Source organism: Fragaria vesca, linkage group LG4 (assembly GCF_000184155.1).
Source record: "Fragaria vesca subsp. vesca linkage group LG4, FraVesHawaii_1.0, whole genome shotgun sequence".
In the NCBI taxonomy this organism is placed as follows: Eukaryota; Viridiplantae; Streptophyta; class Magnoliopsida; order Rosales; family Rosaceae; genus Fragaria; species Fragaria vesca.
Window position 1 is genome coordinate 17,617,027 of NC_020494.1, and position 14,943 is coordinate 17,631,969.

Genomic DNA, 14,943 nt, shown 5'->3' on the forward strand with positions numbered 1-14,943 from the left:
TCGGTATTCCTTTTCTGCCAATATATGGTACTTGATCTGATGGTGATATAGTTGCATGAACATGCACGCCATATATAGCTTCAATACAATCCTGCACAAACTATAATATTTTATACCACGTTGTTTGTTAGAAATAAAAATGACAACAACATGTAAAATAACTTACCTTAAAGTGAGGCATATACCTAGAATCACGAAGTATTTCAGGTGGAGTGCTTTTGAACTCGGGATCTGATGGCTTGATGAAATCTTTTGCCATGACATCACATATCACATTGAGCATTTTATTAAAGTATCTACTAACCGTCTCGCCAGAGTGTTGAAATCGCTCTTGTACACTTCTGTTTGCTTCACCTCCTCCTAAAGTGTACAAAAACATTGCCACCTTCTCAGCCACACTTATTCTCCGAGAAGCTTTCACCTTATAAATATTCTTCAAATCATCACACAATTTAAAGAATACATCTTTGTTCATCCGGAACATGTTATGACAACGAGTGTCATTCCCTGATTGTAATTCCATCACCCAAATGTTACCAGTGTATAAAGAATTCATACAAGGGACCTTATGAATATACTTTTCATGATACAATTCTATCATAGAAGCACAAATGCAGACAATTCTACTAATCTCCTCTTCCTCCTCCTCCAAAATGTCCATATCCATAACCTGCAAATTATACAAATATCCATCTAGCTATCATGTAGTAGTACGTGCTAAATATATATTCAAGACAAGAAAAAAGCTAATAATAATAACACTCAAACATGTGAATGTTTATTGAAAATAGAGTAAAAAAATGTCAAGATCAGAATAATGCTAGGGAAACAGAATTATAAAGTATATGCACCAATATACAAATTACATACACCTCTTAGGAACTACTGAAATAAAGAAACTACTGTTTAACCAAACAATAGCATCAGAACTATATATAGCTATATCTAAATGCTTAGGAATTGTGGCTAACAAATTAGAATGGAAGTTCAAACAAAACAAAAGAATTTTCAGAACATGATATGTGTCCTCTGTATGCTTTGATAATTCTTCCACCACCAAATCCAATGATAGCAACATCATCTTTCATTAGTGAAATATATATTTATAGTGTTATATACATATATGTATATATTTATGCTTCTAAAGAGCAAGTACTCTAAAGACTTGGTATCAATTACGTTTGTTCAGATTGTTTTTTTTCTTTTGACTTTCAACTTCAATATTTACACAACTTAACCAATTCGGCTTCAAATTATACATCTAGTGAGCATATGGATCAATTATATTCCCAAACCAATTCTCCTCATGAAGTAAAATATAGGAATCTTTCATATTCTGACTTTCCTAAAATATTTACGAAACTTTCTTTCTGATGAGACAGGGAAACCATTTGAAGCCAGGAAACCTAATCCAACTTAGAATAGAAATTTGTGAACGTGTGTAAAAGGAGGAGGATGAATTCTGCAGTAATCAAGAGATTTATGTGTGCTAATATAAATCAGAAATTAAGGGAGATTCTTTCCTTTAATTTCGTCATTTGAATTATGTTATTTCTGACTTTATTTATCTGACTTTATGTCTACCTTATTTATCTGACTTTATTTCTCTTTCAGGAACCCTAATTGCGCACCAGGAATGGAAGGGAAATCAAGGATTTTCGTCAAAGGTCTGATTGAGGGCAGAAGAAGGAAGGTTTTCACTGCTGTGATTTCTTTTAGAGAACAAAAATGTACTTGGCCTCTATTCAAGCCTCATGCAATGAATTACTGAACCAGACATTTCAGAGAATTCTAGGGAGTTTTAACTCAAGATTTAAAGCAATAATTCACCACCGTTGGATCAGAAATTAATCAAGGGCTAGGAGAAGACCTAGGGTTTTGGCCAGACAGTATAAAAAGGAGCAAAGGAGCAACATTGTGATGATCACGTCACACGCACAGACTTCTGCCCTAACATCATAATAGCCTTCTCTCCATTGTTTTCGTCTAAGACATCAGAGCCTCCATCCATTGAAGCTTGCTCTACCTCGGTGTTCTTCAGAGCGTCACTTTGGAGAATAAAAAGTGTAACAATGCCTCAATCGATTTCTCTCTTTTCTGTAGTATTTTCTTTTGTTAGATTTTTAGAACTCACGCATTTTGGATTAAGATTGTTGTTGAGAATATGGATATATAAATTATCAGATTTATAAAGTTGTGTTTTTGAATTGTTTATGAAATTTACTTGACTTATTTTCGTGCCATTCTTGATGTTGAAAACTTGTGATCCGGCCTTAAACGTGTGAAGGCGACCCCCTTGGTTGCCCTAAACAGGTCAAGGCGGCCCTTTGGTTGCCCTATACGGGTCAAAGCGGCCCTAGGCGGGTTAAGGCCGCCCCTTGGAGGGTCAAGGCGTCTCAAGGAAAGTCAAGGCGGGCCAAGGAAGGTCATGGCGGGTCAAGGCGGCCCCTTGGTGGCCCTAGATGGGTTAGGACGGCCTCTAGGCTGCCCTAGAAGGGTCAAACCGGCCGAAAGAGGGTCAAGGCGGCCTTAGGAGGGTCAAGGTTGCCCTAAGTAGGTCAAGGTGACTCCTTAGCGATCCTAAGCGGGCCATGGCTGCCCCTTGGCTGCCCTAGGCGGGTTAAGGCTGAGTCAAGTCGGCCCTAAGCGGGTCAAGGCGGCCCTTGGCAGGTCAAGGTGGCCCATTGGTGGCCCTAGATGGGTCAAGATGGCCTCTTGGCAGCCCTAAGAGGGTTAAGGCTGCCTAAAGTGGGTCAAGGCGGGCCAAGTCAGGTCAAGGTGGGTTAAGACCGTCAACACGGGTTAAGACAAGCCAAGGCGGGTAAGGAGGTTCAAGGCGGGTTAAGGCGGCCCAAGGCGGGTTATGGCAGGTCAAGGTGGCCTAAGGAGGGTCAAGGCAGCCCTAGGCAAGTCAAGGCGGCCCCTAGACGGACCTAAGAGGGTCATGACGGCCCCTTGGCGGGTTAAGGCGGCCCAAGGCGGGTCAAAGCAGTCTAAGGCGGCTTCAGTTGGGTCTCAGCGGGACGTAAGGAGGTCAAGGCGGCCCATTGGTGGGTCAAGGCGACCCCTTAGTGGCCTAAGATGGGTGAAGGCGGCCTCTTGGTGGCCCATTGGTTAGCAGCCGTAGGAGGGTCAAGGTGGCCGGTTAGCGACCGTAGGCAGGCCGAGGCGGGTCAAGACGACCTCTTAGCGGCCCCTTGGTTGCCCTAGACGGGTCAAAGCGAACCTAGGCGGATCAAGGCGGCCCCTTGGTAGCTCTAGACAGGTTAAGGCGGCCCGAGGCGGGTCAAGGCAGCCCCTAGGCGGCCCAAAGAGGGTCAAGGCGGCCCCTTAGCTGCCCTAGATGGGTAAAGACAGCCTCTTAGCCGCCCTAGGAGGGTCAAGTTGTCTCATGGTGGGGTCAAGGCGGGTTAAAACGGGTCATCGCGGCACTAGGCAGCCTCTTGGCTGCCCTAGACGGGTCAAGGCAGCCCCTTCACGACCCTTTGGTGGCCCTAGACGAGACTCGGCAGCCCTTGGCAGGTCAAGGCGGCCCTAGTTGGGTCTCGACGGGCCGTAGAGAGGTCAAAGCGGCCCCTTGGAGGGTGGAGACGGCCCCTTAACGGCCTAAGACGGGTGAAGGCAGCCCTTTGGTGGCCCCTAGGCTGGTCAAGACGGCCCCTTCGCAGCCCTTTGGTGGCCTTAGACGGGACTAGGCGGATCAAGGCGGCCCAAGGCGGGTCAAAGCGGATCCTTTGCGGCCCTTTGGTTGCCCTAGAAGGGACTCGGCAGCCTTTGGCAGGTCAAGGCGGTCCTAGTTGGGTCTCGGCAGACCGTAGGGAGGTCAAAGCGGCCCCTTGGCGGGTCAAGGCGGCCCCTTAGTGGCCTAAGACTGGTGAAGGCGGCCCCTTGGTGGCCCTACGCAAGTCAAGGCGGCCGGTTAGCGGCCCAAGGCGGGTCAAGACGGTCAAGGCAGCCCTAGCTAGGTCAAGGTGGCCTATTAATGGCCCTAGTTGGGTCAAGAATGCCTATTGGCAGCCCTAAGGGGGTTAAGGCGGGCCAAGTCAAGCCAAGGCGGTTCAAGGCGGGTCAAGACGGCCCCTTGGCGACCCTATATGGGTTAAGGCGGGTTAAGGCGGTCAAAGCGGGTCATGGCAGCCTCTTGGCTACCCTAGACGAGCCTAGGAAAGTCAAGGCAGCGCCTTCGCGGCCCTTTGGTGGCCCTAAACGAGACTCGACAGCCCTTGGCAGGTCAAGGCGGCCCAAGTTGGGTCTCGGCGGGCCGTAGAGAGGTCAAAACGGCCCCTTGACAGATCAAGGCGGCCCCTTAGCAGCCTAAGACGGGTGAAGGCGGCCCCTTGGTGGCCCTAAGCGAGTCAAGGCGGCTGGTTAGCGTCCCTAAGGGATCAAAGCGGGCCAAGGCGGGCCTAGACGAGTCAAGGCATGCCTAGGTCGGTCAAGGCGGGCCTAAACAGGTGAAGGCGGGCTTAGGCGACCCTAGGCGGGTCAAGGCAGCCTCTTAGCGGCCCTAGGAGGGTCAAGGCAGCCCAAGGAGGGTCAAGGCGAGCCAAAAAAGGTCAAGGCAGCCCCTTAGCGGCCCTAGATGGGTCAAGAACGGTCAAGGAGGGTCAAAGCAAGTTAAGGCGGCCCTAGGCGGGTCAAGGACTTAAGGCGGCCGTTAAGGGGACCCTAGGCAGGTCAAGACTGCCCCTTGGCAGCGCTAGGCAGCCTCTTAACGGCCCTAGGCGGGTCATGACGGCCCCTTGGCTGCCCTAGGCGGGCACAGCCTCTTAACTAAAAAATAAAAATAAAACCCAAAATAGGCCCATAACGAACCCATAGGCCCAAACAGTACAAGAAGCCTTAGTCCAGGCCCTATTATTCTGAGGGATTGGGTAGCCTAACAACTAGCCCATATAGATTAGAGAGAAAAAGCCTACGACCCGGGCCCACCATAACATGTTCCTTGTTTATTGTTGTACCTTATTGTCTCTTTCTATTAATCTAATAAATTGAAGGTTTAAGCATTTGTGTGTGTGCTTCTTCTAACCAAAAAAAACTAATTTTTAAATACTACGGGAAAATCACGTGGCAGTGTTACGTGATTCTACATTTTACTTAAATTTAGACATGTGAAGTTTTTACAACTAAAATATAAAATAATATTTTCTATGTTTTATGAAATGACATTGATGGGTATTTAGAGAGTTCAAACTTGGGTTTAAGGTTTAGAGTTTTAGGGATTTGACAAAAAACTTTAAATGGTTTTTGACAAAACACACGAAATAATTTTTCATAACGAAAATTCGTATGTCTAAATTTAAGTAAAATAAAGAACCACAGTCAGACTATCACGTGATTTTCCCGTAATACTGAAACATAAAAAATGAGACGTCTTATTGATATTAAAGGATTCACTTGTATAGTTGTATTTAAATGAAGAATGGAGTACCACAAAGGGCATATGGCCTGTTTTAGCTCTGCTATATATTCTCTCCATGATCTCACCTTGAAATTGTAAGAGAGTTCAGGATTCCCTGCCAGCCTGCAACATTATGTGTCTCCACGAACTCCATTCTTGGCTGCATTTCATATATCCCAACTTTGTATGGAAACTATCAAAAATATAGACATCTCGTTACACAGTTACACAATCATAATTTTTTTTATCATAAGCTCCACTATGCCTGTGTTGAAATTTGGATTTTGGAATTTGGATTACTCGTTATCGTTTTCAAAACTAGCTAGTTTACAGCTAGCCCACCATTGCCAGAAACACCTCTGTATAATCATTTTCTAAACTCAACTTGTAAACGTACATGTTGTTTGCATTGTATCAAGCTAGCTTCTGATTGCGACTGTGACTCCATTTTTTCCCCTACTTCTATAGTTATTTTGGAAATATACGATCATGCCTCCTAGCCCTATCACAATGCATGTGCGGTTGCGCCATGATCTACATTCCACAACATTTATCGCATGATAATATAACTCGGAATCGAAATTTTTAGTAAATTTTCTTATTACGTAAAACTCAATACGTATGTAAGGACGAGAAGATCATAGATCACCCGGTGATTAACTGGCCAAGAAAATTAGAATAATGTAGTAGTACTGTATTAGGGTAATGGTACCGTCGGCAGTCGGCAGTGCACGTCTGCGCCATAATAGAGCAAAACATGAAAATATCCAGTGAAATGACTGTGTTTGGTTTCCATTTTTACACCTGAAGGCAGGTAGTTCCAGAAAGTCGCCGGGGGCAGGTTTGTCATTTCCGGGTTGAGATGGAGGTTGATGGAGGCAGTTAGCCACCAACACCAACACGGCAGCACACCACGTCGATATCAGAAGCTTCAGAAGGTTAAGTAAATTAGATAACGAAAAACAAAACAAAAAAAGAGAGAGAGAAAGCAAAGAGCAAAAAATCGTAGAGACAGCTTTTTCGTATCTATCTCTGCTTTGCGTGGACTTTCTGCTTTGAGTTTCAGATCCACCCAAGTCCAACAAACACAAAAAGAGATACTTTGGTTGTTGTTCTTGTTCTTGTTCTTGTTGTTGCTGTTGGGTTGTTGATTCTGATCAAGAATGAACCAGAACCAAGAAGATGAGCGGCAACCGCCGTCCACGTCATCTCGTCCTCCGCAGCCTTCGCGCCCTACGATCACTCTCCCGCCGAGGACTTCCTTTGAGACGATGTTTAACAACTCCGGCACCGGCGGGAATACTGGGTTTAGTCCGGGGCCGATGACGTTGGTTTCGAGCTTCTTCTCTGATGGGGAAGACTGCAAGTCGTTTTCTCAGCTGCTGGCGGGAGCCATGATGTCTCCGGCGGACAGGGCCGGGTTTCCGCAGCTTGAGGAGAGGAGTTCCGGGGATGACACTGGTTTCCGGTTTAAAAATGGACCGCCGTCGCCGCTGTTTCCGGCGGGTTTCCTCGACTCGCCGGGAGGACTATTATCGCCCGGACAGGTAGGAGTTTCTATTAGAAGTAGTATTTGTGTTTTGCTTTATTTAGAAAGTCTGACACTTTCGGATAAAGTTTCAGTCTTTTTCTTCCTTGCCTTTTTCTGTTGTGTATGTTTTGGTAGTACATATTCTTGTTTTGGTTTTGCTGCTTATATCTAGGGGAAAAAGAAGTGAGATTTTTTGGTCGTGTTCTATAATCTGAGACCGTTTTAAATGGCAGTGAAGTAATTGCAATATATTTGGTTCATCTTCAAGCCCCAATCTTGAGGAATGAGAATGACACTCCCATATTTGGAAACTGATAATTGGTTTGAGTTGGCTATCACATGGTTTCTAAAACCAACACAGAACAATTGCAAAGTTTGGGGAAGGCTCTAAAATACCTTAATTTTTGACATGTTCAAACACTTGGAATAAATTCTATTGATTCCTGAAATTCTCATTATACAAATGACTTTAAGGTGTCTAGCATCCGAATCTGCACAAGAATGTGGTCCACTATGTTTAGAATCAGCTTCCAAGGTGCTTGTAAAGACTTATATGACTAACCTTGGTGTAAATGATGCTTTTTGGCCTTTCTACTTCTTCTACTTGTATGTACATGGTCTAGTACGACCAGTATCCTAATTGTATCGGTTTCTCAGTATCCTAATTGTATCCGTTTGTCATTGTTGTGATATGTGAATAATGTAGGGAGCCTTTGGAATGACGCATCAGCAGGCCCTGGCTCAAGTGACAGCTCAGGCTTCACAATCCCAAGCCTACACTTTTCATATCCCAAATGAACACTCTACATCTATGACACAGCTTCCAGTCTTTAGCTCCAGTACAACACCACCCCAGGAGATGCCATCTGGAATACCTGATTCTGGGGTCTCTATGAAAGAATCGTCTGATATCTCGCTTTCGGACCAGAGATCCCAACCATCTTCATTTACTGTCGACAAGCCTAATGACGATGGTTATAATTGGCGGAAATATGGTCAGAAGCAGGTGAAGGGGAGTGAGTTTCCTAGAAGTTATTACAAATGCACGCATCCCAGCTGTCCTGTCAAGAAAAAGGTTGAACGCTCGGTTGATGGCCAGATAACTGAAATCATTTACAAGGGTGAGCATAACCATCAGCGTCCTCAGTCTAAGCGCCCAAAGGATTCTGGAAATCAAAATGGAAGTGTTCGGATGAATCATGACTTGGCTTCCCAAGTTCATGGTGGGAACTCTAACAAATCAAAAGAAGGGACTTATTCAATGTCTAAGCAGGGTCAGGAATCTAGCCTAGCAATATCTGGGACTAGTGACAGTGAGGAAGTAGGAGATGCTGAAACAAAAGTGGAAGAAAAAGATGAAGATGAACCTGATGCCAAGAGACGGTACAGATCTTTTCACAATCTATCTACTGATGGGCACACATAAAGTTGTGTGCCAGTGGATGTTACTTGTTTGTCTAGTGTTCTTAACAACTTCCTGTCTACTCCGCAGAAATATGGAAGTCAGGCATTCAGAGCCAGCTTCTTCTCATCGGACTGTGACAGAGCCTAGAATCATAGTGCAGACGACCAGTGAAGTTGATCTGTTAGATGATGGCTACAGGTGGCGCAAGTATGGACAGAAAGTTGTCAAAGGCAATCCTTATCCAAGGTAACACCACTTGGTCCTAACTTTTAACCTTGTTAAGGTTAGATTTTCTTACATGACATACCATAGTTCAGCTGATCAAAATTGTGCCTAGTGGTAGCATAAAATCTTGACATCTTTTGTCATAGCTAAATTTTCTGGTTTCTATTGCCCTTTTCCATTTATGTGAAGATTTCATTGATTTTTTAGCGTGTTTGGTCTGGAATTTTCTGAGCTGTCTAACTGCACCTGCAGGAGCTATTATAAGTGCACATTCCAGGGATGCAATGTACGTAAGCACGTTGAGAGAGCAGCAACAGATCCTAAAGCCGTCATAACAACATATGAGGGCAAACATAATCATGATGTGCCTGCTTCTAAATCTGGCAGCTACGCAGCTAACAACAAGGCATCAAATATTGGATCAGGCAATCAGGGAACCCAAAAGCATGCCTCTGTTAGCAGGATGGATCCTCGAAACAATGATCAACAGCCTGTAGCGCGTTTACGTTTAAAAGAAGAACAAATAACATAGTTCGGTGTATTTCAGTCAACCAAATTTGATATGTCCAAGATCAAGCAAAAGCTTTTAAGTAATTTTTATCTGAATCTGTTTTGTTCTTGTGGCCGTAGTTTTGATCAAGGCCAAATACCCCCATGCTAGTGTATAAAGAGAAGGGGTAATACAAAAGAAAACTGGAAGAAGTCTGGTTCAAATTTTTTGGTTGTATGTAAACTAGCTTACAAGCATACTGTGTTGAGATTCATAACTTAATTATGTGCATTCTTTTGTATATGGAAATGCAGTAATATGATTATTATTGTATTGATATTTGAATATCAGGAAAATGTTTCCACATTTGGCTTGGTGATTTCTACTACACTTTCTGTTCTTACTTGGTATCTATGCAGTTCCAAGCATCCTAACTAAAACCTCATTCTTCTGAGCTATGTCACCATGGTTGCTATAAATTTTGGTTCAAGGATAATAACAGTGGAAAGTTGGCAAATGAATTGTAAATTTGTAATACAGCATAACGACTACAATATGTACAAGATTTTGATGCCATTTTGCAAAATAATAATCCATTTGCTTCTCATTTTTCTTTATCCCCTCCTTTGCACCATTGAATAGGTAGTAACGATCTAATGTTTACCAAAAAAATCAAAAAAGTTAACAAAAAAATTACATCCTCTGATCAGTTTCTCCGCCGGAATTATCACTATTGCAAACCCACCAGGACGCCACAGTTGCTTGTCCAAGTCAGTCATCCATGGTAACAAGAGTAGGTATTTGACCATGGTTTACAAAATCAATCTTATTCAACTGCATACAGCACAAGACTTGCTCAGGTAGTTCTTCTTGTTTTTGTGCCTGAAATATTGTTTAAACACACTTAGTCTTGATTGTTCAACTAGTATAGAATTATAGAATTATAGATGTACATTCTAAAAAATTAAAAAAATTCAAAGAAAATAAAAAACTAGTATAGATGTAACATTTGCTAAAATAGTGAATTAATGTACCTGGATTGTTAATCCCAAATCAACTACCCCATTCTTCAATCTGTCTCTGAATGATTCAAGCCCTTTCCTAGAGATGTAGCTGAACCTGTGTATGTCTAGGTCAATCTCAAAGTAATTAGGCCCCCTGAAGAAATTGTGTTGAGGGCGGGAAAGCACTGGTTTATCATTATAAGCATTAATAAGCTTCTTCTCAGCAGCACTCAGTTGGAGCTCGTCTGGATTCACCAATCCAGCCAAAATTTTTAGCCTTTCCCTGAAAGGAACTGATGAGTTCGATGTGAACCCCTTAACCGTTTCGCTGTCATCCTCAACAAATCTCTGTGATGTTAAACAAAGAAAGACAACTAAAGTTACACTATGCATCACCAACATCAGAAAATGTGAATACCGAAAGATCAGTGAAGATCTTCAAATACCTTGATGAATTCTTGAAACTGAGGAGATATGTCTGTGTCAAAACTTTCACTAACTTTAAAGTATAATACAAGACTCATGCCTTCACCATCACATTCCCCAAGGAACATTGAAGTAGGATATGTAGGCAACTGCAACAAGTAGTCAAGTATAAGTCTTTGTTAGCTTGATAAACAAGTTACAAAATACTGCCACTAGAAACACTAGCATCTTCAAACATGAGCCTGCAGTATACCTGTATATTAACAATGAGGAGGGAAGGAACTTTGTCATGTGGTTTTACAGAAGGAAGCTCAAGATGCTGAGCAATGTGATCTCTCTTCTTTGGGCAGATAAACATATCAACACCAATTGGTACATATGAGCTGTAGTTTGGAGCAGGGTACTTCTGTCTGTCCTTGAAATAGTTCTCCCCGCGTAGCTTGAAGACTGAAGGCGAGATTTCAGACCAGGATCCTGGAGTTGTCTTCTCTATCGGTGAACAAGGAATGCGTTGTCCTGCTTTAGGACGGAATAAGTACTTCTGATCAGAAGCACCTGCACATTTCAACCAATGTTGGTTGGTTACTCAATGATCAATCAAGTGAGTTCAAAATAACAGAAGACCATGCTAAGTTGAGTGCATACATGATGTCCTATCAGGGTTGTCAATGGATTTTCTCTTATATGAAAGCATTATAACTGCGGAATGCGTGGGCTGATAATTGTCATTGTAACTGACTTGTGTTTTCTCTGATGAATGTCGTGCACCTGGACCATCAATTTTCAGATAACTTTCATAAAACCCTTCATACTTGCCTCCATTATCTACAATACATGCTGCACTTTCATACTGGACCAATTGACTATTTGGGATGTTTCCAATTCCATTACCTACTATCGTAGGAGGAAATGTGTCTGAAAACCACAAAATAAAACAAATTAGAACTAGCAGTGTCAAGATCACCAGCTAACACTCTCAGTTAAACCCTCAAACAAAGTATAGGAAAATTGAGATTTGAGAGTATTCACCTCCTTGTGTACTAGAAAAGTCATCATCTGAATCAGAATCCATTATACTATGCGAGTCGAACCATGTTTCAGGTCCTTGGCATTTCCCTGTATTACCAAGTAAATTTTTCATGGTCAGAAATTACTTCACCAACAAGAAACTAAGTAGCTAAGATATGATCAAAGTATTCTTACCACCATTGGCATCAATCTGACTGTGATTCCATTGAAGCTGAGTTAGATGATATGTGCCGTTGGAAACCTCAGATCTTTTGCAAGTGGTTGCAGCACCTTTCTCGAAGTTTAGATGCACAAACTCACTAACAGACCGTCTCGTCGGAGCAGCAATCTCCGAGCTTATAACGGTGGAGGCTACCTTCTTGCTCTTCCTCCCCCGGCGTCGGAGTCTGCCTCTGCCGTGTCTCTCGGCTCTTTTCGTCTGTGCTCTGAGAGCCTCACTTGGCTTTGAGACACAAACACCCATCACTCAGCTTCTATAATATTGCTTCTACAGTCTACACCTTTGAACAGAAGGCACCGTGGAAATTGAAAAACAGGCCGTATCACATTACCATACTTGATGCCTCACCTTTGAACAAAACCTGAAGAAACCCCATTAAGGAAATAAATCCCAATTCGTTTAGTAAAAAGGGTCTAACAATTAGCAACAAAGCTCGGAAATTAATCTATGTATATGTTAAAAGAAAAGAAGATGAAAGTAATGGTGTGGTACAAATGTACAACAATCACAAACAGAGAGTAGTTGCGAGGTGTTATGACACAGTAAATGCATAATCACGTTCAAAACTTTCAATCATTCAAGGTCCATCAATACAGTTCATCAGAGGAGTTAAACAGCAAAGAGCTGGAAAAGACAGGAAAGAGAACAATACAGTAGATACGATCGAGTAAACCTATGAAAGTTGTACATGAAATCAGCGTCATCATCATCAACAAGGACAACATAATTATATTAATGCATGCAAAAAAATAAATAGGGAAGAGAAAGAAAATAACCTAGTGCCGCGACACCGGCAAGACAAAAATGAGAGGAAAACCGTCGTTCCCGGTGAGGAACTAGGCCTCCTCGTCCTTCCCCTGAAACGAACCTTAGTGTCTGTGCTCTCCTTCTTTGCTTCTATAGGATTTTCGGTGTTCGTCGAAAATGGATTTTTCCGGTGAAGGGTAGTTATGAACTTATACGATGATGCAAAGGATGAATAACTAATTAGGACAGCAGGGAAAAACTTGGAGCATCGAGCAAATACAAAGACAGCAGTTTTGGCGATGAAGTCGGATCCTATTTTGGGGAGTGCCTCTGGATTTGTTGGAGAAGCTTATTATACACTCCCGCTTCCTACGCTTTTTCTTTGTTGTAATTTCTTCCCTTGTCTGACGTGCCCTCTCTAATTTGTTGGATTTTCTTCTTATTTTGGACTGAGTTTCAGGTTTGGATTACCGTCGACATTAATTTTCCTGGAGAGAAACAAGAATTAACCAACAAATTTTACTAAGAGAAACCAGAATTGACAAGCATAGGAAGGAGCAAAGGTACCAAGGGTGATGTATATTAGAAGAAGAAGAGATAATCTCTAGTTTTGTAGTTTTAAGTTTTTACGAACTCTAAACGTAAGAAGGGGTACCTTATATAGAGTCACTATCCTAAAATCTAAAGGAAATATAAACAATGTTGAGCCCTAAGAAAAACAAGGTTGCCTATAAGATAAAATCTTTACTTATAAGACATCTTTATAGAAAAATAAAACATAGATAACAAAATAGACAACATTTACTAAAACGGGAAAACTTCAAACCTTCTTAATTTTGTACCGACAACTAATTTATGAAAGACCCCCTATTGTATGAACACATTGAAGATTTATCGACTTTTCCTTTAACTTGGTATAAGCGAACCTTATGTTGAATTGATGACAATTATGCCTATGAATCTAGTTTTTCTTCAAAACCCAAAACATCTAAAAGAACCACATTAGACTATTACACTATCAAAAGAACCTACTCATGAGTACTTCAATCTATATTCATATACGGTAATTAAACACAACTCACAGTGTAAGAAATGATATAAACAAATTGCCTTACAAAATCTAAAACATGAATAATTAATAAGACAAACAAGTTAAGGTAACGTAAACATTTTGAATATGGTGGGAGAAATCTCCATAAACTATCAAACTCCTTGATTGGACTCAACATTTTATATTTAGTCAAGAATCAATTCACATATTCCATAAGTTTGCATTCACTTGATTACCAGATTAATTTGTAGGCTTTCTAGGTGATCATATAATGTTTGGTAGCGGCACCACTAACCCAACAAAAGAGACGCAGACGAAGGTCAGCATCCATGGACCATGGCATAGTGCCAGAGCCAGACTCTCTCTCTCTCTCATCAATAATAGTTTTTGTGCACACATCCATTTTCATGTCCAGAAGAATCAATCAGTCGTCTGATGCTACTAGCTACGTAGCTGGTGACAAGTGACAAGTGACCAAAGCTGATCACGACTATATATTTTGCTCTCTCTGCTAAATAAACTTAAACACACCACCAACCTCTCCCTTCTTCCTTCAATTTTCAAATGCAAACCATTAGTTTCAGCTGGTACTTGAATTTTTAAGTCCTTCAAATATTTCAATGCATGAATGGCATCGCCAAACTTAGGCGCGTTTTGAAGAACTTATTGACATGATTAAACAATGTGTGTTCAAAGTGGGAAGGATGTATGCTGAAATGGAATGCCTAACCAAACAAAGATAATTAGCTGGTTTTGTCTTTGATTAGCTAGGGATATAAGACTAATCTATATAGTTGAAGTGGACAAGCTCTCCCCCTGGTTGGTCTATAAAGAGGGTTGCTTTCATGAACCCATTACCAACTACGAGATGAAGGAACTTTGAGGAAAAAATAGACTTTGATGTCCCATATGAAAAAAGTTAGGTAATTAAGAGAATAATTGATAGATGTTGCTATATTAACACATTTGTAGAGTATTATATATAATCTTGAATCCGAAGTATATGCAACCTTCATAAAAAAACTAACACTATTAATCATCAACAAAGAAAAAGACACGAGTCGAACTCTTTAACATAACTATTAAGATTATAATAAAGTGACAATGAACTATATTTGAAATTTCTTTTAACTAATTGTTGGTACAAGAGAAAAGTTGCCACAACACTATTCAATGTTCATCATATATTACATGTTGTTTTATTTGTTTTGAGTTTAAAATCTAAAGAGAAAAGGAAGATTGCACTATAATTTTCATCACCATGAAAATTTTGAGTTTGGAAGGCTTTCTTCTGCAGAATACAGATCTGCAGACAATTTTCGTATTATTCCCCTTCACCCTCTTGCCCTGTCTAGCTTTATGTGTCAAAGCATCACACAAAGAATCTCTCAAGCAAATCATATCCTAGTTAGGT

At 41.6% G+C, this 14,943-nt stretch overlaps 2 protein-coding genes and 1 non-coding gene across 3 annotated transcripts; 1 reads left to right on the plus strand and 2 right to left on the minus strand.

Annotated features, from left to right (window-relative positions):
• The first annotated feature begins 6,372 nt into the window (after window positions 1-6,372).
• On the plus strand, window positions 6,373-9,432 carry LOC101295510 (probable WRKY transcription factor 3-like). The gene is made up of 4 exons (XM_004297221.1): window positions 6,373-6,948; window positions 7,639-8,315; window positions 8,425-8,583; window positions 8,815-9,432. Exons 1-4 carry the CDS (start codon window positions 6,565-6,567, stop codon window positions 9,092-9,094), a joined length of 1,500 nt encoding a protein of 499 aa, XP_004297269.1. The 5' UTR covers window positions 6,373-6,564; the 3' UTR covers window positions 9,095-9,432.
• Window positions 9,433-9,745: 313 nt separating this feature from the next.
• Window positions 9,746-11,554, minus strand: LOC101297534. Its single transcript, XM_004298359.1, has 6 exons — window positions 11,512-11,554; window positions 11,128-11,397; window positions 10,736-11,037; window positions 10,503-10,631; window positions 10,087-10,404; window positions 9,746-9,934 (listed from the first exon to the last, which is right to left on the minus strand). The coding sequence occupies exons 1-6, from the start codon at window positions 11,552-11,554 to the stop codon at window positions 9,824-9,826; spliced, it is 1,173 nt and encodes a 390-aa protein (XP_004298407.1). The 3' UTR covers window positions 9,746-9,823.
• A 276-nt stretch (window positions 11,555-11,830) lies between these two features.
• Window positions 11,831-12,842, minus strand: LOC101295801. Its single transcript, XR_184525.1, has 2 exons — window positions 12,508-12,842; window positions 11,831-12,092 (listed from the first exon to the last, which is right to left on the minus strand). It is a non-coding gene; the product is annotated as an uncharacterized LOC101295801 (transcript).
• Window positions 12,843-14,943: the final 2,101 nt, after the last annotated feature.